General features: G+C 49.4%; 12 protein-coding genes across 12 annotated transcripts; 8 read left to right on the forward strand and 4 right to left on the reverse strand.

Moving 5' to 3' along the window:
- Positions 1 to 238: 238 nt before the first annotated feature.
- Positions 239 to 541, forward strand: B9G98_01268 (hypothetical protein; the record flags this gene model as incomplete). The annotated part of the gene is made up of 1 exon (XM_024807826.1): positions 239 to 541. One exon carries the CDS (start codon positions 239 to 241, stop codon positions 539 to 541), a length of 303 nt encoding a protein of 100 aa, XP_024663594.1.
- A 155-nt stretch (positions 542 to 696) lies between these two features.
- B9G98_01269 (Protein VMS1) lies at positions 697 to 2,265 on the forward strand (the record flags this gene model as incomplete). Its single annotated transcript, XM_024807827.1, has 1 exon — positions 697 to 2,265. The coding sequence occupies one exon, from the start codon at positions 697 to 699 to the stop codon at positions 2,263 to 2,265; it is 1,569 nt and encodes a 522-aa protein (XP_024663595.1).
- Positions 2,266 to 2,292: 27 nt separating this feature from the next.
- B9G98_01270 (DNA repair and recombination protein RDH54) lies at positions 2,293 to 4,443 on the reverse strand (the record flags this gene model as incomplete). The annotated part of the gene is made up of 1 exon (XM_024807828.1): positions 2,293 to 4,443. One exon carries the CDS (start codon positions 4,441 to 4,443, stop codon positions 2,293 to 2,295), a length of 2,151 nt encoding a protein of 716 aa, XP_024663596.1.
- Positions 4,444 to 4,814: 371 nt separating this feature from the next.
- On the reverse strand, positions 4,815 to 5,742 carry B9G98_01271 (hypothetical protein; the record flags this gene model as incomplete). The annotated part of the gene is made up of 2 exons (XM_024807829.1): positions 4,815 to 5,389; positions 5,436 to 5,742. 2 exons carry the CDS (start codon positions 5,740 to 5,742, stop codon positions 4,815 to 4,817), a joined length of 882 nt encoding a protein of 293 aa, XP_024663597.1.
- Positions 5,743 to 5,784: 42 nt separating this feature from the next.
- B9G98_01272 (Uncharacterized protein C1A6.01c) lies at positions 5,785 to 7,002 on the forward strand (the record flags this gene model as incomplete). Its single annotated transcript, XM_024807830.1, has 1 exon — positions 5,785 to 7,002. The coding sequence occupies one exon, from the start codon at positions 5,785 to 5,787 to the stop codon at positions 7,000 to 7,002; it is 1,218 nt and encodes a 405-aa protein (XP_024663598.1).
- Positions 7,003 to 7,024: 22 nt separating this feature from the next.
- B9G98_01273 (Subtilase-type proteinase RRT12) lies at positions 7,025 to 8,188 on the forward strand (the record flags this gene model as incomplete). The annotated part of the gene is made up of 1 exon (XM_024807831.1): positions 7,025 to 8,188. The coding sequence occupies one exon, from the start codon at positions 7,025 to 7,027 to the stop codon at positions 8,186 to 8,188; it is 1,164 nt and encodes a 387-aa protein (XP_024663599.1).
- A 691-nt stretch (positions 8,189 to 8,879) lies between these two features.
- B9G98_01274 (Respiratory supercomplex factor 2, mitochondrial) lies at positions 8,880 to 9,452 on the forward strand (the record flags this gene model as incomplete). The annotated part of the gene is made up of 1 exon (XM_024807832.1): positions 8,880 to 9,452. One exon carries the CDS (start codon positions 8,880 to 8,882, stop codon positions 9,450 to 9,452), a length of 573 nt encoding a protein of 190 aa, XP_024663600.1.
- Positions 9,453 to 9,638: 186 nt separating this feature from the next.
- On the reverse strand, positions 9,639 to 9,938 carry B9G98_01275 (hypothetical protein; the record flags this gene model as incomplete). Its single annotated transcript, XM_024807833.1, has 1 exon — positions 9,639 to 9,938. The coding sequence occupies one exon, from the start codon at positions 9,936 to 9,938 to the stop codon at positions 9,639 to 9,641; it is 300 nt and encodes a 99-aa protein (XP_024663601.1).
- A 283-nt stretch (positions 9,939 to 10,221) lies between these two features.
- B9G98_01276 (Importin subunit beta-3) lies at positions 10,222 to 13,530 on the forward strand (the record flags this gene model as incomplete). Its single annotated transcript, XM_024807834.1, has 1 exon — positions 10,222 to 13,530. One exon carries the CDS (start codon positions 10,222 to 10,224, stop codon positions 13,528 to 13,530), a length of 3,309 nt encoding a protein of 1,102 aa, XP_024663602.1.
- A 193-nt stretch (positions 13,531 to 13,723) lies between these two features.
- Positions 13,724 to 14,440, forward strand: B9G98_01277 (Protein PXR1; the record flags this gene model as incomplete). The annotated part of the gene is made up of 1 exon (XM_024807835.1): positions 13,724 to 14,440. One exon carries the CDS (start codon positions 13,724 to 13,726, stop codon positions 14,438 to 14,440), a length of 717 nt encoding a protein of 238 aa, XP_024663603.1.
- A 70-nt stretch (positions 14,441 to 14,510) lies between these two features.
- On the reverse strand, positions 14,511 to 16,223 carry B9G98_01278 (GABA-specific permease; the record flags this gene model as incomplete). The annotated part of the gene is made up of 1 exon (XM_024807836.1): positions 14,511 to 16,223. The coding sequence occupies one exon, from the start codon at positions 16,221 to 16,223 to the stop codon at positions 14,511 to 14,513; it is 1,713 nt and encodes a 570-aa protein (XP_024663604.1).
- Positions 16,224 to 19,517: 3,294 nt separating this feature from the next.
- B9G98_01279 (pH-responsive protein 2) lies at positions 19,518 to 21,236 on the forward strand (the record flags this gene model as incomplete). The annotated part of the gene is made up of 1 exon (XM_024807837.1): positions 19,518 to 21,236. The coding sequence occupies one exon, from the start codon at positions 19,518 to 19,520 to the stop codon at positions 21,234 to 21,236; it is 1,719 nt and encodes a 572-aa protein (XP_024663605.1).
- Between the last annotated feature and the right edge of the window lie 285 nt (positions 21,237 to 21,521).

Below are 21,521 nucleotides of genomic sequence, written 5' to 3' on the forward strand. Positions count from 1 at the left end.
GGGGCGGTCACAACAGGGCCTCAATCCTCAATTCTGCATGAGAAGATGCCAAATAGCACCTTGCGAACTCGATTATCTACTTACACACTCCATCCACCACTCTAAACGATGCCAACACGCCGAGATTTCTGGTATGCAGTCCGCGATGTAAGCCCACGATTGCGCCTATGATTACGAATGGGAAGACCTTATTCAGACCATCTTTGAACACTACTTCTTCACCCATTGAGTTTCTGAAATGGGGTCTTCGTTCTCATGCATGAAGGAAAAAGAAACCCCCGAGCACAAGGGCAAGCCTGCGGCCTCGAAGAAACAGCCGAGTCCCAAGGCGACCGCTAAAGACACTCCCAAGTCGCCACAGGCAGAGAGCACATTGATCTCTGCCGACGATGTGGCGGCAAAGCGGCATGAGAGGGATCTGGCTGCGAACGATCAAACTGTGCCGGTTACCCGAGAAGAAACCGTCAACAGCCATGCTGCTCCCCGACGACAGATGGATATTCAGATCGACTCGGACCTGCCCCAAAATTTCAAGGTCTGAATATTCTGAATTTATGCCTATCTATTATTTTTGTTCACCTCTTATATCCTTAGCTCCTTGTACTTAGCTGCCGTCAACAACGGCTAAACTGCAATCACCAACGGTGACTGCATCTGACACTAATATAAAACCCCTCTACGTTAGTCATTGTACCCATGTCGCTGACCCAGAAGAGCTTGTATATTTTCGATCTTCCGGCAAGCTTGGTATCGACACTGAGCCCGTTCCGGACAGTTTCGGCTTACGATTCGAGCTCGGAGAGCGAATCTGACGACAATGAGTTTTCCGACTCGTCGGACAGCTCGGACGAGGAGGGCTTTACGCCATCTGCGAGCCACATGACACAGTACAAGGAAGAGTACGAGGATTTCGATCACTGGAAAATGGTCAATTTGGCGCACATTAGCGGATCCTCCTTTGTTTATTTCACCAGCAGCTTGATCCCGCCAGGAAAGGTGCTGTCCGTCTACAAATCAGTCTTGGACAAGGACATGATTATAGACAGACCTGTGGATAGCCTGACCCAGCTGAAGCCAGACGGCAAAAGTGCGGTTCTGCTGGTAGGTGCAGGTCACTTTGCCGGGGCTATTTTCTCACACGTGCGTGGCAAACATAAGACGAATATTTCAAACCCGTTTGCCAATATTAATGTCCTTGCCTCCAAGTCGTTCCATAGGTACACGACTCGCCGGAAGCAGGGTGGCGCCCAAGGTGCAAGCGATAATGCGAAAGGCAAAGCCAAATCTGCTGGGTCAAATATGCGCCGTCAAGGCGAGCTTGCGCTCAAACAGGAGGTCCAACAGCTTCTCGAGTCTTGGGCCCCCGAACTCAAAGACTGTCAAAAGATCTATATCCGTGCATCAGGTAGCAGAAACAAGGCCTTGATCATGGGATACCCGAAAGCACCCATTCCTGCAAAAGATGTGCGTGTTGCTTCGATTCCGTTCGTCACCAAACGGCCAACTTACGATGAGACCCGCAGAGTTTGGCTGCAAATAACAAAAGCTCAGGTTGTTGATCAACCTCAAGTGGAATTGACGCCCACGCCAGAGCCGGCAACCAAGGTAACTGTGAAAGAGTCTAAGCCAGAATCTGCAAAGCCGGTTGTTGACCCAGAAGTTGAAGCGACCAAGGTGATTGTCGAGCATATCAAAAAGTCTCGCTTGGGTCCTTTGAAACAAGAGCTTGAGTCCAAAGGCAGCCTCGATTTTACACTCCAACCGGCCTCCAAGTACAAGCCTTACCCCACAGCATTGCTACTAGCCACGGCCCTAGACAAGTACCGCGTCGTCACGGGCCTGCTCGAGTGGGGGGCCGATCCGACAATCAAAGCAACTGGTGGAAAGACAATTTGGGACATAGCAGGAAACAGCAAAAAAACCAAAGATGCCCTACAGATAGCCCGTCACGATCTCGGTGATGACAAGTGGGACTGGAGTGCCACCAAGATTGGCCCCGCGATGTCCAAAGAGGACATTTTGGCTTGCGACACGGCCGAAAAACTGCAGATCAAGGAAAAGCTTGAAAAGAAGCTGCAAAAAGAAGAGGAACAGAAAAAAAAACAAAGACTAGAGCGCCTCATTGCCAAGCATGGATCTGGGCGTTACGTTGGCGGTGACAATCTCGGAACAAACGGATTGTCAGAACAGGAAAAACAGTATATCGAGCGAGAACGTCGTGCGCGGGCCGCTGAGGCACGTCTCGCCCGCTTTGCTAAAAAATAGACCTTATATAAATAAGTAATGTGCATTCTACTGCTTGACTTTTAATACACAGGAAATGTTGGCGGCAGCGCTTTCTAGCAAACCTCCGTCAGTGGCTTGCACTACCTCCAAATGCTCATGGGGCCCTTCCTCCACGGTACAGCAGAGTTGAGGGGTTCTTAAACTGAAAAGATCACGAAGTTGGTCCTTGGAAAACTTGTCTGGGGTCGGCTCCAAATCTAAGACCGTATCGGAAAGGCCCTGTTTGGTGAGCTGTCTCTGGAAGATTTTCTCATCTATTGTGCCTGTGGTCAAGAATCGGTATATATGAACATGGCGGGTTTGGCCGTCTCTGAATATTCTAGCCATGGCTTGCAAATCAATTGCTGGATTCCAGTCCGAATCCAAAAGGACCAGGCGAGAAGCACCAATAAGGTTGAGGCCAGCTCCACCACTGCGTGCCGAGAGCATGAATGCAAACGAACGCTTGTGGTTTGTCTTATTGAACAAATCGACTAGGTTTTGTCGCTGGTCCTGAGGGGTCGAGCCATCTAACCGTAGCCACTGTAGCTCCAAGTTCGCACACATTGTTTGCACGAGGTCAAGAGTTGATGTAAAGCCCGACACAATCACTATTTTTTCGTCAGTTTTTGACGACAGTTCTTTCATGAGGCTAGCCAAAACTTGGAGCTTGCCTCCGCTTTCGCTGGTCGTTAAAGTACGGCCAAGTCGCCATTCCTCGGGCACAAGAAATGTCGAAGTTGCCGCCTTGCGCAAAAGCGAAATAGCTTTTAGAAGCTCTCCTTGATTGCTTGTGTCCAAGCAGTTTGAGATCACGTTGGATGCGATGATATTTTTGTAGGAGTGAATTTGGTTCGGAACCGGCTTGCAAAAAACCACCAGCTCGGTCTTTGGAACTTGAATATATTTTTCCAGGATCCTGAAATCACGTCGAAGCACAAAGCTACTCACAATTTCGATCAGCTCCTCGGTAGCCTCTTGACCATTTTGAACACTGCTTTCAGACGCCTCGGGACTTCGCGACAGAGCAATGGGATCACTGAACTTTTTCACAAATTTGGCCATGGAGCCAAAAATACCCGGATTCAAATAATCTGCCAAAGCATAAAACTCGGAAAGATTGTTTTGTACAGGGGTTCCAGTTAAAATCACGCGCTTATCTCCCGACACACTTGTAATAGACTGAGCAGCTTTAGTTTTGAGACCCTTTAAACGATGACCTTCATCGCAGATCACTAAATCGAACAATTGCATTCCTCCAGCTAGCTCGTCTGCAATTTTAATCATTCGCTCGTACCCGGCGATCAACACCTGGTAAGTTTTGAAATGAGTTTTGAAAAAGTTGGAGACATCAGCCTCGGGCGAGGCAACAAAAACACCAATTCTTGTTTCCCCGAGCCACTTTTTGAATTCAGCTTTCCAGTTCCGTAGCAGTGTAACAGGGCATACGACAAGACAGTTCTTGATCAGGCCACTTTTGAGTAAACTGAATATCAGAGCAATAGACGTAAGTGTTTTACCAAGCCCCATTTCATCTGCCAGCAATGCTCCATTTCCATAACTATGAGCTTTGCCAATGACACACTTGTACAGAAACTGGACGGCCTCAACCTGATGGGGTCGAAGATGCTCTAGAAGCTCAGTATCAATTTCAAGTTCACCAGATGAAATATTCGTCATAGCAACAGGTTTTTTTACCACAGGTCGAGCTGCAACGTTTGTTGACGGCTTCGAAACCGGGTTTTTGGGAACGGCGGGAGCAGCTGATCCAACCTTTGGCAGTGGAGCCGAAAGCAGATCATTCAAGGACACGCTCTTTTGACGGGTCAGGGCAATCTTTTTCCGAGGAATCAGCGGTTCCTCCACCACTGGAGACGATTTGATTTCCACATCAAGCATAGATCCAAGCTCGCATTCATACACTCCGCCGGCAAATAAATCTCCCTCGGAGGCATTTGCACAGCTGACACGCAAAAGTTGTTTATTTCCGGACTTTACAACCAGGTTTCCCCCGCTCAATGTAGCAATTGCATCGCCCTCCCAGGTTTTGTTCTTTTTGCCAGACTTTTTCCGCCACATTGCCTGGAAAGTAGCCTTCTTTGTTTGGACATCTGGCATGCTATTCGCTAAAACTCCATTTCTCTGCAACGGTTTCAGCGGTGTGAACGCGCGATTCATGGAATTGACGCGCTTTTCAAACAAATTAGCCGTTGTGAGTTTAACTACCTGCAGCTGCCCCCATGTGTTACTAAGCAATCATGAAGTATATAAGCCGGAAAATAATTTTTTTTTCCTCATCAGTAGGTTATACTAATTCTATTTGTATAACTTCGGGGCATCTACTATCTTGCGTCTCTCATCCGAGAGGGCTAGTGTAGAAAGTTGAGGGGATCCTGGCACCTACGGGATCTCTTCCGTTCCAGCCTCGTAGATCAACCCGTTGTGTCCTCGGCTCGTGGCAGGTTGAAAGATATGACCTGTCCGGAGGTGCACGATGATACATTTAATATTTAGAGTTTTTTTTTGTTAATGTTGTTTTAATAAATATGCTACAGACTGACAAAATCGTCATTCACTGCCAAACTGTTCTCAGGGGCAGTTGACGAACTATGTTCGATATCTTCATCGCTAGAGGAGCTTTCATATGTATCAGTGCCATCTTCGTCCTCGCCATCTTCTCTGGTCAGGCTTTGGAGAAGAGAACTGACACTGACTTTTTCTTCTTGAGCCTTGGGCTCAGAAGGCTGTGCGGGTTTTTTGAGTCGTAAAACATGCTTTAGCGGGCACTGGGGCCGCGGGCATTTGCCTCCCGACTCTTCAAAATCCGGACAGTGATAGATATGACATTTGGTACATTTGGCACCGGCGTCGCACCATCCTTCTAGAGCAAAAGCCCGGCATGTCGGCGCATCCCTCGTGAGATTCACCATGTGGGTATATTTACAATCGTCTCTTGTGCAGCGGCCCTGGGCAAAATGGGTGCACAGCGGTGCATTATGTTCGTTTGGCTCGTGGCTTAATGTACAGGTCGGATTGCGACATTCCCCATGGAGACTCGCACGGCAGAGGGCCACTCTCGAAGCATCGTGTATATACCGGCACGCTTGTCCCTGGGAGCATGTTCCTGAAGGTTAGTATAATCGCCTGTTCCTATATGTATCCTTCCTTACCCGTTCTAGTGTATATTGAGCAGAAACTGTCTATCTTGGGAAGAGATAGTCGGGAAGCAGAGGCATCATAGTTATAGGGGTTTCTTTGCGAGAAATTGCCCCGATATCTACCTCCCCGAGACCGAAATCCGCCTCGATTGCCACCACGGCCCCGTCCACGGCCTCGCCCGCGATATGAGTCCTGCGCAACGTAGCTACTACCATAACTCGATGGTTTGAATCCATGATTTTTGCTTTTGTGTCTGTTTATTGCTCCAGCAAGCTGCGCTATTTCCTCTAGTAGCGCATTATTATCCGCACCAGTCATAACGCTAAGTCTGTTTCCAAGCTCCAGATTACTAAATCCTGAATGTCACAGCAGTTGGTGAAAGTGCTTGAAAATGACGGCTATGATAATGGCACGGCTGTTGAGATCGTCAAGCTGGCTGAAGAAAAGCCAGATGATGTGGCCAGCGAGTTTTTGGAAGAAATCATAGATGACAAGGCCGCTATTACCAGATACATTCGGTCCCGAAACAGGCCCAAGCCCCTCTCGCAAACCAGACAGGAACCAGCCAAGAAACCACAGCCAAAAAGACTCAGTCCGGCTCTATTAAAAACGTCTTCACCTGGCTCTTCCACGCGAAAACCAGCAAATCCGAGTCAGCCCTATGCCCGACCGATAATTCAACCTGGAAGCTCGATTCACAAGCAAATTGTTTCTGAAAAGTCCACCCCCGCATCCAAATCCGACAAGGAGTTCACTACCCAAATGAAAATCGACTCAATCAAGGATCTTGATGCGGCAATCAAAAAGCTAGAGCTCGACGACCCGACAAGAAGACCATGTAATTGTATGGGATCCAGACATGGGCTTTGTGAAATGGCACCGAATTGTTTGAACTGTGGCCGGATTGTTTGCGGAAAGGAAGGCCTTGGAAAGTGTTTTGGCTGTAGCGAGAGTCTGATCGATAATGTTACCCTTGCCGAAGTATTTGGGGTGCTGCAGGAAGAACGCAATACGATCATCTCAACCATGGGGAAACGTGCTTTGAAAAGTGCTAATATTGATCCATCGAGCAATGACTCCATCAAAGAGAACTTTTCAAAGGCCAATTCAAACCTGGCCCGACTCTTGAGTTATCAGAACAGTAGTGCAGTGCGCACCAAGATTATCGATCATGCTGCAGACTTTGACACACCAGACATGGGCACCAACATGTGGGCGTCGCCGCTCGAGCAGGCCCGGCAGCTCAAGGAGCAGCAGCGACGTCAGCGCAGGTCTGAAGAGGTCAGAAAGTCCCGGCGGGGGCAGGGCCGAAAACTTATCAGCATCGATATCCGAGGCAACAAGGTATACCAGAAAGCCGAGGACGTTTATGACGACAGCACGTCCGAAGAGGAAGAAGAGCCTGAAGAGGTGGAAAAGGTGGAAGAAAAACAAGCGTCGGCATTTTTTGATGTTTCAAAATACGGAACAAAGTTTGTCAAGCCAGTTTACAATGGTAGTAACTCTCCGGCCTCTATTGCTTCAGGCATTGTAGACGAAAAAGTCGCCCGGGACGACAACGAAGTGTTGGCTTGGTAACATACAACAACTAAGTTTTGAGATGCGCGCAACCTTATTTATAAATATTTTATTGGTTTCAACGCCAGTGGAGGCTGCAACGAAAGTCCTGGTCCAGTTGAAACCGTTCGATAATGTTAAATCATTCCTTAGAGACCATGCGCACTTGACCCCGTTTATAAGTCACAACTTCTCGATCTCGACGTTCCAAGGGTTCAGCGGGCTATTTGAGACCGATCAGCTGCGGGAAATTCTTCATGATGTGCGGGTAGCTATCGTGTCTCAAGATGAGGATATCCAGGCGGCCATGTTGCAGGAACATGCACCCCGCCATTTGGCACTCCTTGGCAGCGAAACTATGCTCCCCTCTCTGTTTGATACTGCCTCAGAACATCTAAACTACCCTTATGACGTAGCAGGATTAAGTGAGGTTGACGTGTATGTGATTGATTCAGGCATTGACACGGAGCATCCAGAGTTTGAAGGTAGAGCTCGAGAGGGAATAGACCTCGTGCCTGAGGCCGATGCAAAAGATGTAAATGGGCATGGAACCCACGTTGCCGGCATAATTGGATCTCGGACATTTGGGGTGGCTAAGAACGTGAGCTTAATTTCCATCAAGGTACTCGGACCCGACGGAAGTGGCTTACTATCTGATGTTATAGCAGGCATTAACTATGCAACCGATCAATTCGTGCAGAACAAAGAGTCGCGCAAAGGTATAGCGAATCTCTCTTTTGGCACTGGGTACAGCAGCGTGCTAAATGCTGCGGTTGACGCAGCTGTAGGCATAGGGCTGCCTGTGGTTGTGGCGGCTGGTAATGCGAACCGGCCAGCTTGTATTACGTCACCAGGCTCGTCTAAAAAGGCTATAACAGTAGGAGCAATTGACGACGGCACAGGGGCAATTGCGAGTTTCAGCAACTATGGCGAGTGTGTGGACCTGTTTGCTAGCGGTGTTCAGGTGCATAGCACATCCAATGTTGAGGACGGCGAGTCTGTAATGAGTGGAACCTCGATGGCCGCCCCTTCAGTGACGGGGATCTTGGCACTGATGTTAGGTCAAGGGCAGCCATGCCAGAATCTGCTGGAGCAATTGATCGCCCTGGCACTGGAGGGTGCGATTGAGCCGTCTTCGCTAAAGACCCGACCGAAAAGCCCGAACTTGGTAGCTCGCACGCCGTATTGGAACTCCCCTCGTAGGTGACTGAGCAATGCCCCTTGCAGCTGCAGATTTTTGCCACACTCCTACGCCACTAGAAAAATATTTCAGACAAGCTCTGGGATGCGAGAGGAACTGTGGCTATGGGTAAGGGTAATGCCGCCTGCGTCACTGGTTTGGGGGCTTTTCGTTGAAAATGAATTTTTTGCTGCGGTGCGGCAAAAGTGGCGCTGCAGCAAGTGTGGCGCAATCGATCGAGAGCTCGCTGTGGGGTGGGGACGCCTAGAAAGATACTCGGGTTGCGTTGACCACGTTAGGTTGTGTGCACATCAAACCTAGCAGTGATTCCAATTGGCCCTGCGATCATTGCCCGATTTGGGCCCAAAGTACACTGCCCAAAAAAAAACTTACGCTAAACAAGCGAGATGGGTGATGACAGACCTGGCTAGGGTTATGCACGAAAGATCCCGACGCCGAACGCCCGAGAGCCGGTGGCCGACTACAAAAACGCTGTCTTGAAGCTAATCAAAAGTGGCGTGATAGTTGTGTTATAGAGTCCTGTACTATTCGTTTTGGACTTGAGCGCTCTGAAACGCCCCACAAAAACGCGCACGAACCATGTACTGGGGCTGCCGGGAAAGAAAAGGGTTCGGGATTGGTCGGCTGACACATAATACATATAAACCAGCGGGCTCCACCATACACTGCACATCTCAACCCGAGACCCAATTGAAACATGAAGCTTTTCAACGCTAAAGAAATTGACGACTACAAGAGCCACATTCTCATGGCCGGCCTGCGCGGCGGTGCCCTTGGTGGCATGGTTTCTGCCGGCATGTGGCAGTTCTGGCTGCGTAAAAAGACGTTTATCACTGCTGGATTCGTTCGCACGCTGACGCTTGCCGCCCCTGTACTGCTGTTTGGCGTCACCAACATGGAGGTCGCTTCGCGTGACTTCGAAATGGCCAAGAACTACTCTGAGGCCTCCGAGAAGACCGCTCTCAAGGCTGAGGGCCAACAGGACGATACCTTCCTTGGCTGGTGCAAGACTAACAAGTACAAGCTGGTCGCTGGAGGCTGGGCTGCCAGTATGGTTGGATCATACGTCATTGTCAACCGCGACAAGTACATGACCAAGGCTCAAAAGATCGTGCAGGCCCGTGTCTATGCACAGGGTCTGACTGTGATCATGTTGCTGGCAACCGTCTTCATGTCCGCCGGCAAGCAGTCCACCCGTCAAGCCACTCCTGAGCAACAGGAGGACAGCTGGAAGGGCGATCTACAGTTTGTCGAACAGGAGCAAAAATAAGGAGGGAACCCCCCCTTCTATATATACACATTTCCTACGTGGGTTCTTCAATTTGTTCATTCTGCAGCTCCGTCTGTCTATAGACTCTTTTCCACCTCGCAGCTCAGGCGTGCACGGGCTCTCATTCCTGCACACTTCAAAAGCCTACTGATAATTCCATACAACTACTTTTTATTACTCTGTATTTCATTTCTTCTCGGCATACTCCCACAGCTTTGCTGCCAGCAGATCGCTCCATCTCGCCCTGAACTGATCAGATTGGGCCATGAGAAGCGCTTCGACGGTTTCGTAATGCTGCTGCGGTTGCCCAGGCGTTGCTTGCTCGGGATCGACAAGCCAGCCGTCTTTGGTAAGAGTCGTCGTATGGTGGTCACCCTCTAGGGTAGTGAACGACACGCTGTTGTCGGAGATCTGCTGGTAGCTGGCCAGCAGATCTTTGTAGTCGTCGAACTGCTGCAGCTCCTCCTGCAATGTGGTCAAGTGCATTCTGGTGGAACTGATGATTAAGATGATTTTGGTATCGATAGGACGTTAGGACGCACACGCACTCAACCCCCGCAACTTGGTCTCAGATTTTCCCAATTAGCTTCCGGCCTATGCTCCTCGTCCGGCCGCTAATTATATAGACACACTGGCTGATTCATACGCTGCTCCTAGAGGAATTTTATTATGTAACCACGGTGGTGTAATCTCCTCCTGAAAAAAAAAATACTGACCACTACACAAAGCCAAGTAGGAGGAACCCAATCCCAACAGCGCTACCCAGAGAATGAGTTCTGTGCCGCCACAAGCTGACCTGGGTCAACTTCTGCAAAATTTACAATCTCCCAATAATGAGCTGCGCTCAGGGGCCGAGCAGCTGCTAATGTCTGAATGGGTGTACGGTGAAACTGAACGTCAAAGCGCACTTCTGTTGAACCTTGCACAGCTAGCTGCAGCTGGCCCAGAGTCTAGTCGTGCATTTGCTGCTGTTCTTCTTCGTCGATACGGCATTAAACTAGCTCCGGAAGCTAAGACTCTTGATCGCCTATTCGATGTAATCTCGCCGGTTGCCCGCGCTCAAATCCGCCAGTTGCTTCTTCAGGCTATGCTTTCGCCCGACCAGCAGGTCCAGGTTCGACACAAAATCGCGGACGCGGTCGCAGAGTTTGCGCGCCGCCAGGGTGAGGCCACGGAGGCCTGGAATGAGCTTTTGCCTGCGCTGTTCGATGCCTCGAGAACCCCCAATCCTGAAATCCGCCAGTGCGCCTTCCGTGTATTCGCTGCTTCTCCCGAAATCCTCGAGAGTAATGCGGAGGTTTTGCCGGAAGCATCAAAAGTCTTGCATGCCGGTTTCGACGATACCAGTGATAACGTGCGAATCAGCGCCGTGACCGCGTTTTCAGCCTTCTTCCAACTTCTGCCCCGCTCCACCTGGACAATTTTCAAGCCTATGCTACCCAGTTTGCTTCGCGTCATGGAACCGCTGAGACTCCAGTACAAAACCGAGGAGCTAACCGCCGTTTTGGAGTCCCTCATCGAGCTGGTCCAGCTGGCCCCCAAAATGTTCATTCCGGTGTTCAAGGAAGTCATCGAGTTCTCACTAGCTGTCGCCGCCGATAAAGAAATGGACCAGTCGACCCGTTTGTCTGCTTTTGAGTTCGTTGTCTCGTTCGCAGATGAGGCGCCAAATATGTGCAAAGCTGAGCCTACATACATCGAGAAGCTCATTCTCCAGTGTTTATCAATGCTCGTGGAAGTCGGCGAAGACGATGACGACGCGTCGGAATGGAACAATGAGGATGATCCTCAGGCAGATGAAGAGGATGTCCACCTCGCCGCCAAATCGTCGTTGGATCGTATGGCCCTCAAGATCGGCGGTGAGGCAATGGTGCCTCCGTTGTTCTACTGGCTACCTAAAATGTTGAACTCCCCCGAGTGGAGACAACGCCACGGTGCTCTAATGGCAATCTCGAATGTTGCCGAGGGCTGCCGTGAAGTCATGATCACAGAATGCGGCAAGCTCCTCGACTTGATCTTGCCGCTACTTGCAGATCCTCATAGCCGCGTGCAGTGGGCGGCTTGTAATGCTATAGGTCAGCTTTCAACTGATTTTGCACCTGAAATCCAGAAGAAGTACGGTGACCGTATCCTTCCTGCTTTAATTAGCAAACTTAGCAACGAGTCTACTTTTCGGGTCCAAGCTCATGCAGCTGCTGCGATTGTCAACTTCTGTGAGCATGCCTCGAAGGAAGTTATGGACGGATACCTGGACGACATGCTGTCAAGGCTGCTTCAGCTGTTGCAAGGGCCCAAGCGTTATGTTCAGGAGCAGGTGTTGACAACTATCGGCGTGGTTGCAGATGCCGCCGAACAGAAATTCTCCAAGTATTATGACACTTTGATGCCTCTTATTTTTAGCATTATGAAGGCGGATACCGGCAATGAATACCGCTTGCTCAAGGCGAAAGCAATCGAGTGCTCAACCCTTTTGGCGGTTGCCGTGGGCAAAGAAAAGTTCGAACCCAATTTCCATGAGACCGTGCAGCTTTTTGCCGCTATCCAACAGCAGGCTCTTGATGATGATCCATGCCAGTCGTACTTGGTTCAGGCTTGGGGTCGTCTCTGTCGCATTATGGGTACGTCGTTTCTCCCCTACCTTGCTGGTGTGATGCCTCCCCTACTCGCAATTGCCAAGACTCAAGCTGACTGCCATTTCCTCGACGAGGACCAAGCTGCATTGATCGATGGAAACGGTGGCTGGGAGGTCATTCAGGCTTCTGGGCAGCTCGTTGGCATTCACACTGCTCCTTTCGACGACAAGGCGAACGCGATTGCCTTACTTTCGGTTTACGCAAATGAGTTGGGTGCCGATTTCTACCCTTACGTTCCTGAAATCTTGAACGACATCGCGTTGCCTAGTCTTTCGTTCTTCTATCATGATGATGTACGATATTCCACCTGCCATCTCATCCCGCATCTCGTTACCTCTGCTCAGCACGCAGCGAGCAGAACTACTGGCAGCGAGCAGGCAGCTAAAAACGCTCCTCAGGTGCTACAGACGTGGCTCCCTTGTCTCGAAAAAATGCTTCGCCTTATAGAGAATGACGAGGCACCAGCCATTGTCAGTGAGATGTTCACTGCAATTTACCACTGTATCCTTCTCATTGGTCCCGACGGGCTTCCCGCCCAGGCTATCGAAGCTTTGATGGACGCAATTATTGTATCGCTGACTGAACTTCAAGAACGCTTGTCTGCTCGTGATGCTGCCGATAACGACGAGTTCATTGAAGATCCGGAGGAGGAAGATGCCGAGCAGGCTGATGAAGAGTTGATCGACTCTATTAACAAAATTATTCATGCCATCGTGAAAACATATAAAGCTGATGCATTGCCACAGCTTGATCGCATAATGCCACAGGTTCTGGCTTTCTTGGGGTCCTCAAATGACGATCTACGGGAGTGGGCTCTGTTTGTTGTCAATGACATCATTGAGTATACTAGCCCTGTCGCCGACAAGTACATTGAAGCTATCCGTGTTCCCATGGTCGAATCGCTTGTGCACTCGAACGCCCGCATCCGACAAGCCGCTGTTTACGGCCTCGGCGTTGCAGCTCAGTTTGGGGGTGATCATTTTGCACAGTTAAGTGTGGGCAGCCTGGAGCAGCTGTTCAGCTTGGTGAATGCACCAGAGTCCCGCAGTGAGGAAAACCTTGATGCTACAGAGAGTGCCATCGGGGCTATCGCCAAAATCTTGAGGGTCCACGGAGATCTTCTGGGCAATCAGCGCGATATGGTTATCACTGAATGGATCAAGACCCTGCCCATTGTGGAGGATGGCGATGCCGCTCCATTTGCATACCTTTTCTTGGCGGATCTCATTGGCCAGAAGCATCCTGCGGTGATGCAGCAAGTTCCCAAAGTGTTCTTTGCCATCTCGCAGGCCCTGGTTGCTGGTGTTCTTACCGGCAAACGCGCTGACCGCGTCGTTCAAGCCACCAAAAACCTTTTAAGCCAGCTGCAACAAAATGAACCGATGGAATTGTTCAATTCCTTAGCTCCTAACGATCAAGCAGTAATCCAGCGCTATTTCCAGTAGGGCAACATTGTTTAACTTATATAGATAATTTCAAAAGCACAAGAAGGCCAGATAAATTGGTTTTATATACACGTAAACAGGAAAACCTCCACTTATCAGAGCCAGAACGCATCGTCCCAATCATGCAGAGATTCTGATTACATCATATTTTTTTTCACGAGGGTTTTTTTTTTTTCCATTTCCGCACACCAATATGGGATTAAGTCTTGCGGGGTCGTCGAAGAAAGAAAAAATTAGTTTCGATCCTCGAAACACCATATGGTCGAATGATACTGAGAGATTCGGCCATCAGCACATGCTCAATATGGGCTGGAAGCCCGGACAAGGCTTGGGCAAGTCCATCAAAGGTGATACTCAACATATTAAAGTCAAAGTAAAGGCAGACAACACTGGTCTTGGTCGGCCAATCAAAGACGATATGCCTACAGGTCTTGATGTTTTTCAGCGCATTCTCGGCAAACTCAATGGCGAAGAAGAAAAGGTCAACCGTCAGTTGAATGAGCAAATGAAGATGAGCGGTGTGTTTCTAAACTTTGTGTATGGTGGAGTTCTTGAGGGTACTGTTGAAAAGATGATGTTGACAACCGTCGAAGAGACCACACCCTCTACCAAGCGGGCTGCGCCTGAGGATGTTGACGAGGAAGTCAAGAAGTCGAAAAAGGCAAAGAAAGAAAAGTCGAAGAAGCTGAAAGAGGACGACGAGAAGGAAAAGAAAAACAAAAAGGATAAGAAGGGCAAAAAGGACAAAAAGGACAAGAGCAAGAGCAAGAGCAAGAGCCCGCCGGAGAAATCAGAATCTAAATCTCCAACGCCTTCAGGCATTCGAGCTACTCGCAGCCGATTTATTGCTATGAAACGTCAAGCAACTACAGACGAGAAAAGCTTGAAAGAAATCCTGATGCTCAATTAGTTTTGAAAATACATATATTTATAAGAACAACTGTGTTCTACAGAATCTACGGAAAGGATGAGTTAAATATTTAAGTGAAAGAGAGTACTGAGTGGTCATCTCCATCGGAAAGCTTGTTTCGGTAGACGACCGACTCATGGTCAACGCTTGAGTTGACGTTCGAAATGCCGTTTTGGTGGGCATCTGGATCTTTGGACACCAGGTGCACCAAGTGGCCGCCATTCTCGCCGTTCTTTTCAATGCCACTAAGCACCTCAGCATCGACAGGCATGTTGACACTGAGTTTAGGACCATCATACCACTTGTAAGCCCAGAAGTAGTAGTAGATCAAAGACCCAGCCCAGACAAACACTGAAATAACCACCGTGTAGTTCATCTCACTTGCATCGGGATCCGCAACAGTTGGGAACATCGAAAGAGCGCAAATGCAGAACAGGGAGTAGATAACAGAGATCCATCCAGAAATTTTGGACAAGGTGTGACCCATGAAGAATGGTCCCGGGACAAAAGCATCGGGATCGTAATTGAGCACACGGAAGAAAATAGGCATGGCCCAGGAGAGCTGGAGGGCGGAGATGGCCAAAGAGAAAATGGCGCTAGCAGCGGTTTCATTAACAAGAATGAGCAGGCCGATAAGCAGAGAAAACCCGCAGGCGAACAGAATAGCGTTGATAGGCAAAGAACGGGTGACCTTCTTGGTCCAGCCAGAGAAAGGCAAGCAGTCGTCACGAGCAAACGCCCAGGTCTGACGAGAGGCAGACATGACGGAACTGAGACCCATGCACCATTGAATCACAGTGAAGACGGCCATGAGGCCAATGGCCCAGCGACTTCCGAGTGCATCCTGGATAATTTGTGCCAAAGGATTTCCGGTGGGTGTATTCAAGACAGCCTGGAAATCAGGGTTGATGACTGCAGCAAGAATGGCCATCACCAAGAAACCCAAGACCCAGCAGAGGCCAATCGACAAAAGGATACCAAAGGGAACAGCAACAGGGGCATTAGAGGCTTCCTCTGACATATGGATACAAGAATCATGAGAGCTGACGCACCAGATCGCTGCTAGCCATGAGAGGAAGAAACTCCAGCCAAAGGGCCAATCAGTGCCATTGGTAGTGTTGCCAAAGACAAATGATCCACTATTCAAGGATCTGCCCTGATTCTTTACACCAATTGGCAAAGCGATGACAAGGATGAAAATGACGGCCATGTTCAAAACAATAGTGAAAGTCTGGATCTGACTCAAGTAGCGACTGGGCAGAAGAGAGACAACAGCCTGTGTTACAATGGCGGCAGCGAACACACCGTAACGGTGGCTGTCTGTCGGTGAGTAGCCATCAACACCCATCTGGGCGCAGGCTAAAAGCTGGTTAGCGAAACCATAGTTGATACTTCCCAAACTGGCAATGAGACCGAGAGTATTAGTGTATCCGCACAGGAAAGACATGGGTGCGGCGATTTTCTTGGGAGCAAACTTATGAGTCCACCAGTAAAGACCACCGGCAGTGGGCATGGCCGAAGCGAATTCACTGAGATTCAGACCAATGCAAAAAATAAAAAAAACCGGGATAAACCAACCCCATGTCATACCGATACCGCCTGCAAGCAAAGAATAGCTCAAGACGGATGCGATGGATGGAACTAGAGACATGATCGAAAAACTTACACCAAAGATCTGTAGAGGGGAGAATTCACGGGCGAGCTCTGGCTCGTATCCCATGTTCATCAACAACTCATCATCATTGGTTACGCCTGGCTCACCGTTAACATTGTACTCACTCATATCTGCAGTTACACTCTCAGATTATAGGTAGAGAGTAAATTCGGAGGATTTGGGCGTTGGAGACTGTTATTTTCGGGGTTTCTGATAACCTGGATCTCGGCGCAGTCTTTATACATGAAATTGCTATCGCCCTTACCCTGTGTCTCCACAGAATACTGATTGTCTTATCAGTCCAGAATAGGCAGCTGCAACCTGGCCGATCTGATCCAAACCAAGTCTAGAAGCTCTAGGATGGTTAGTGAGACATATCCGGGTCGAAAGAGACCCAAAATGCTCCCGGTTTTCCCAGTAAATGAGGCAGATGCTTATCTCCGACGAGGCCAAGCCAACCCCAAACTGTAGTGCATGCATGATGACCGAGTGTGCAAGGCTAGAGTGGGGTTGGTGACGCCCTAGGGTTTTTTTCAGTTTTTTTCCAGTACCGATCTCGGCACGATGGGGGAAATAGATCCACATCCATGACATCCTCTGGCAAAGTTCAAAGCAACCTTTGCTGTGTTTTTCCGTCCGTGTGGCCTGTTTCTGGTGCGATGTTATAGCTTTTAACCCTGCCTGCCCAACTTAAGCCCCCCATGGTAATCGAGGTTTTCGGGGCTCTCGAGGGCCATGCATGCCGCCTCAAAGACGTTCAGACTCAGGATCTACTCACTCTATTCAACAATGCTATCTTGACCAGAAACCGCCGCCGCCGCATAGGGTCCTCGCGAAACAGATAGCTATGCATAAGCCTACATTTCGATGCAAGCCTAGCCTTGGCCCGACACTTTCATGATACCCGGAAACGCGGGGTTCTTTCGACCTCACCAGCGTAAACATGTGTTTTTTCCCAGATGGTTTAACTAGCTGGTGGCTGTCACTTGGGTTTGAATCACCCTGTACGCTCTTGAGCTATGCATTTTTTTTTGGAGAAATGGCAAGGCAAGGGGTCCCGTGACCTCTGGCATCCGCGTCAAGCAGGTGCCGAAGCTAGAGCGTACGAGCGCCAAAAACAGCATAAAATTGACTACTTTCTTCGCTAGTAGATAAATACAAGAGGTGGACATCTACCAAAAAAATCCCTTGAAGAAAACACCGAGTCGCCAGTGTCGAAGAAAACTTCGAAGCCTCGCTTCTCCCTGATCTGAAGTCCCATGGATCTGCATCTTTTTCAGGGGCAACCGCAAAACAATGCATTCCCTTCTCCCTCAAGCTTCGGAAACAGGTTGTATATATCATTGAGTGAATCTAAACATATTGACTCCTAAAGTTTGGCTAGTATCCAGTTCGAAAACTCAGAAACATGCTTGCGGGCTTTCGCCCGCTATATGCGACCCTGCGCCATCGCTTTTCAACCCTAGACCAGATGCATCCGCTCAACGCCCGCGCAAAGAGGGGTCAAGTCTGGATCTCCAGCATGTAGTGGTTTAACGAATAGGGAAAGTTGATCCATGGAGGCATCTATACTGTATAGTCGTTATTTTGCAGCTCAACAGTCACGGGATGTGCCAGTGCACTGCGGGGGGAGTGGTTAGCAAGGGTCTAGCCGCCATTTGTTGAATAGTAGAGGATATTTTGCGATAATACCTTCCCTGGACTGGCAAGGTGGTGCTTCTTGCTATTGAGTTTGGAGCCTTGCTGGTGAGTGTCGTTCAGATGGTTCAGCAAAAACATGGCGTATTCCCTCTCATTGACTATCAAAGCAACAACTGAGCATTTTGGTTTCTTTGGTCAGGTTTCTGAGGCAAAATCTTGGGGTCTTTTAGGTCGAACTTGTACACTGCTAGCTATTTCTAGTGTCGCTAGTGTTTTCTCTATTTTAAGTCTCATACGTGAACAAGAAATCTATGGAAGCTAACCATCTGTCATAGTGAGCCTAGACACTCGGTCACCTAAAGTGACCCCACGGAGTACCCCCCAAAGTTATGAAATAAGTTTTGGGGCTGAGAGTGAATGATTTTTCTATTAAACATAACGGAAGCTCTATCGCAACCACAATATCACGATCACCACCGTTGGAGTGCATCCGGGATTAGTGTTGTGACACGGGCGGAAAGAAGGAACACCACTGTCCAAGTTTCGAAACAGTTACGAGGTAAATATTGGTCCCTGGGCACATACCTCAAGGTTGTCATTGGATATCTTCGAAGAAACATTCAAGAGCCAGCGGGAGGGGCTCGGAACCCCGCCAAAATCTTTGGAGCAGCCTGGGGGACCAAACCTGTGTAAATTGCAATGGTCAAGTTCAGGTACTGGCAGCATGACAGGAAAAATAAGGCAATTGGCTACGATCTATATAATGAAGACTAGCTGAACTGTCAGAGACAGGTAACTAATGTCACTGACCCAGGAGACTCGACTATGCATGGTATCTACAACTGTACCTTGGGGAACATTTACTTCTACATCAATAACACTGCCAAGCGCTCGTTTAACCGGCTGAGTACCGGGCTCAGGTTTGCAGCTACCTACTCGCGATCCATTACATAAGCGACTCCCATCGGGGCTATTTTTGGAACGCTCATCATTCATGGAGAACATCGACAAGGTTAGGTCTTCTCTCCGGGACGGGTGGATCAGAGCCAGGGTGAAAATGATGATCGTCTTACCGCGTGCTCACCGCTGTGCTCGAAGCGGGGTTTAGTCTATATTTCTTCACAAACACCAGTCAGTCGAGTTAAAATGTTTTGAGTCTTTTTTGTTCCAACTTTAAACCTTTTCTCTTCGTTTCAGCAGTTTGCAATCCCGACAGCCCACCTTGCAGATCTCAAAAAAGTGTTTTGTTTACCTTTGCCCATGCCTGCCGAGGTGGCCGGGTGTTGCTTGTTCCAGATAATACAGACTAATTGAGCTGAATTGGACGCGGTAAAAATATAATCGTGATAATTGGCGAAAGTGCTTGATTTTAGAGACGTGCCTGCCTAGGGGTGCTGTTCGATACGCGATCGATATGCTGGTGTTGAAACGGCCAAGCGGTAAGGAACCACCTCCTTCGGCTGCACCAGTCGCGGTTGCTGCGCCCCGGTGACGTAAACTAAGGGACAGCAATCGATTTTTGCATACTACTAATATTAACTATTAGAATAAAAATTGATATAAGCTCGTAAGTAAAGAACACGAGAAAGGGCACTTTTTCACTAGCTGCGGCAGCTGCGGCAAGCCAAGAGGATATATCTCAAAGCAGCAGCTGTCGACCCAAAAGAGCGCGCGCCGAGCATACAAACCTAACCCGGATGCTTATCCCCTCCAAAAGCCAATGAATTGTTTATAAGCTGTTTCCGACTCACTGCTCCCTGTTGACTTTTTACGATACCGGCGATGAAGTTTTCAACGGCTATTGGCACTCTTACCACAGCCGCCTTAATGGCACTTGCTCGTGCTTCCGACCTGCCCTCTATTGAGGTTGTTGGCAACAAGTTTTTTTACTCCAACAACGGTTCGCAATTCTATATTAAAGGTGTCGCTTACCAGTCCAACTCTTTGGTCAACGTGACCTCCAGTCAGACTTTCTCAGACCCTCTGGCTGATGGCGACGCTTGCAAGCGTGATATTCCTTACCTGCTTGAACTCAGCACCAACGTGGTTCGTGTCTACGCCATCAACACTTCGCTCGACCACTCGTCGTGTATGCAGCAGTTCAGCGACGCTGGTATTTATGTCATTGCTGATCTTTCTGAGCCCGGTCTCTCCATTAACCGTGACGCTCCCTCTTGGGACGTGTCTTTGTACACCCGCTACACCGAGGCTGTTGACGCGTTGGCCAACTACTCCAACGTCCTCGGTTTCTTCGCTGGTAATGAGGTTGTTAATGCTGTCAACAACACCGATGCTGCTCCTTTTGTCAAGGCTGCTATCCGTGATACTAAGGCTTACATCAAGTCCAAAAACTACCGTAACATCCCCGTCGGTTATGCTGCCACTGATGATGCTGGTCCCCGTGTTCCCGAGGCTGAGTACTTTGCCTGTGGTGACGAAAGCGAGCGGGCTGATTTCTTCGGTCTCAACATTTATGAGTGGTGCGGTGACTCTAGCTACGAACAGTCTGGTTACGCTGCCCGCACTAAGGACTACTCGAACCTTGGTATTCCACTGTTCTTCTCTGAGTATGGCTGCAATGCCGTACAGCCCCGCAAATTCACAGAGGTCAAGGCTCTTTACGGTCCCAACATGACCGATGTCTGGTCTGGTGGTATTGTGTACATGTACTTCCAGGAGGTGAATGACTACGGTTTGGTTACCATTGGTAGCGACGACAAGGTCACCACTTTGGTCGACTTTGGATACCTGTCCAGCGAGCTGGCCAGCATTTCTCCTACCAGTGCTTCCTCCAGCTCTATCACTGCCACCTCCAGCGTCGACTGCCCCGCCTCCACTCTTACCAACTGGAACGCTGCTACCGTTCTGCCTCCCTCGCCTAATGCTGACGTCTGCAGCTGCTTGGACAGTGGTGCTGCTTGTGCTATCAAGAACAGCGTTTCTGACGAGGACTACGAGGATATTTTCGGTTACATCTGCAGTGCCTCCCCTGCTGCCTGCGCGGGTATCGCCAAGAACGGTAGCACTGGTGTCTACGGTTCGTTTGCTGGTTGCAACCCCAAGGAGCAGCTCAACTGGGTCATGAACGCCTACTACTCCGCCAACGGCAAGGCCGCAAGCGCCTGCGACTTCAGCGGTTCTGGTACCGTTGTCAGCCCCTCCACTAACTCTGCATGCAAGGCCGTTTTCTCCCAGGCCGGCTCTTCTGCCACTGGTAGCTTGACCAACGGCGCTGCCATTGGCGACATTGTTACTGCTGCTGCTGGCTCCGGTTCCGGCTCTGGCGCCAATAATGTTCAGGCCACCGGCTCCGGCTCCGGCTCCGGCTCCGGCTCTGGCAAGTCTTCCGGCAAGTCCGGCAGCTCTTCTGGTTCTGCTTCTGGCTCCTCCAGCGCTTCTTCTTCTTCCTCCAAGAAGAACGCCGCCGTCTCTAACAAAATGCCTGTTGCTGCCGGTCTGTTGGCCGCCGCTGGCGCTATTGTGATGGCCGGTGTCTTCTAAATATGATATTATAGTACGCGTGTATTTGATCAAAAAAAGTATGTTGTATGTATTCCTCCCTCAGCTAGCCCGGAAAGGCGAATTTTCCAGTTCCGAAATTTCCGATCACGTGACTTGGATATGTTCCACCTGCAATTAGGAGTAGCTGACTAACAACTTATCAAGGAAAGGAAAAAAAAGTAAAAATAGCTACTATCCCCCAACCCTTAATGATCGGAACCTTGCCCATAATTTGAGTTTTTACTGGTGTTAGATAGCTGCATCGATAGTACGGGTCAGGTACCA

The sequence above is a fragment of the Wickerhamiella sorbophila genome (genome assembly GCF_002251995.1).
Source record: "Wickerhamiella sorbophila strain DS02 chromosome Unknown contig1, whole genome shotgun sequence".
Taxonomy (NCBI): Eukaryota; Fungi; Ascomycota; class Dipodascomycetes; order Dipodascales; family Trichomonascaceae; genus Wickerhamiella; species Wickerhamiella sorbophila.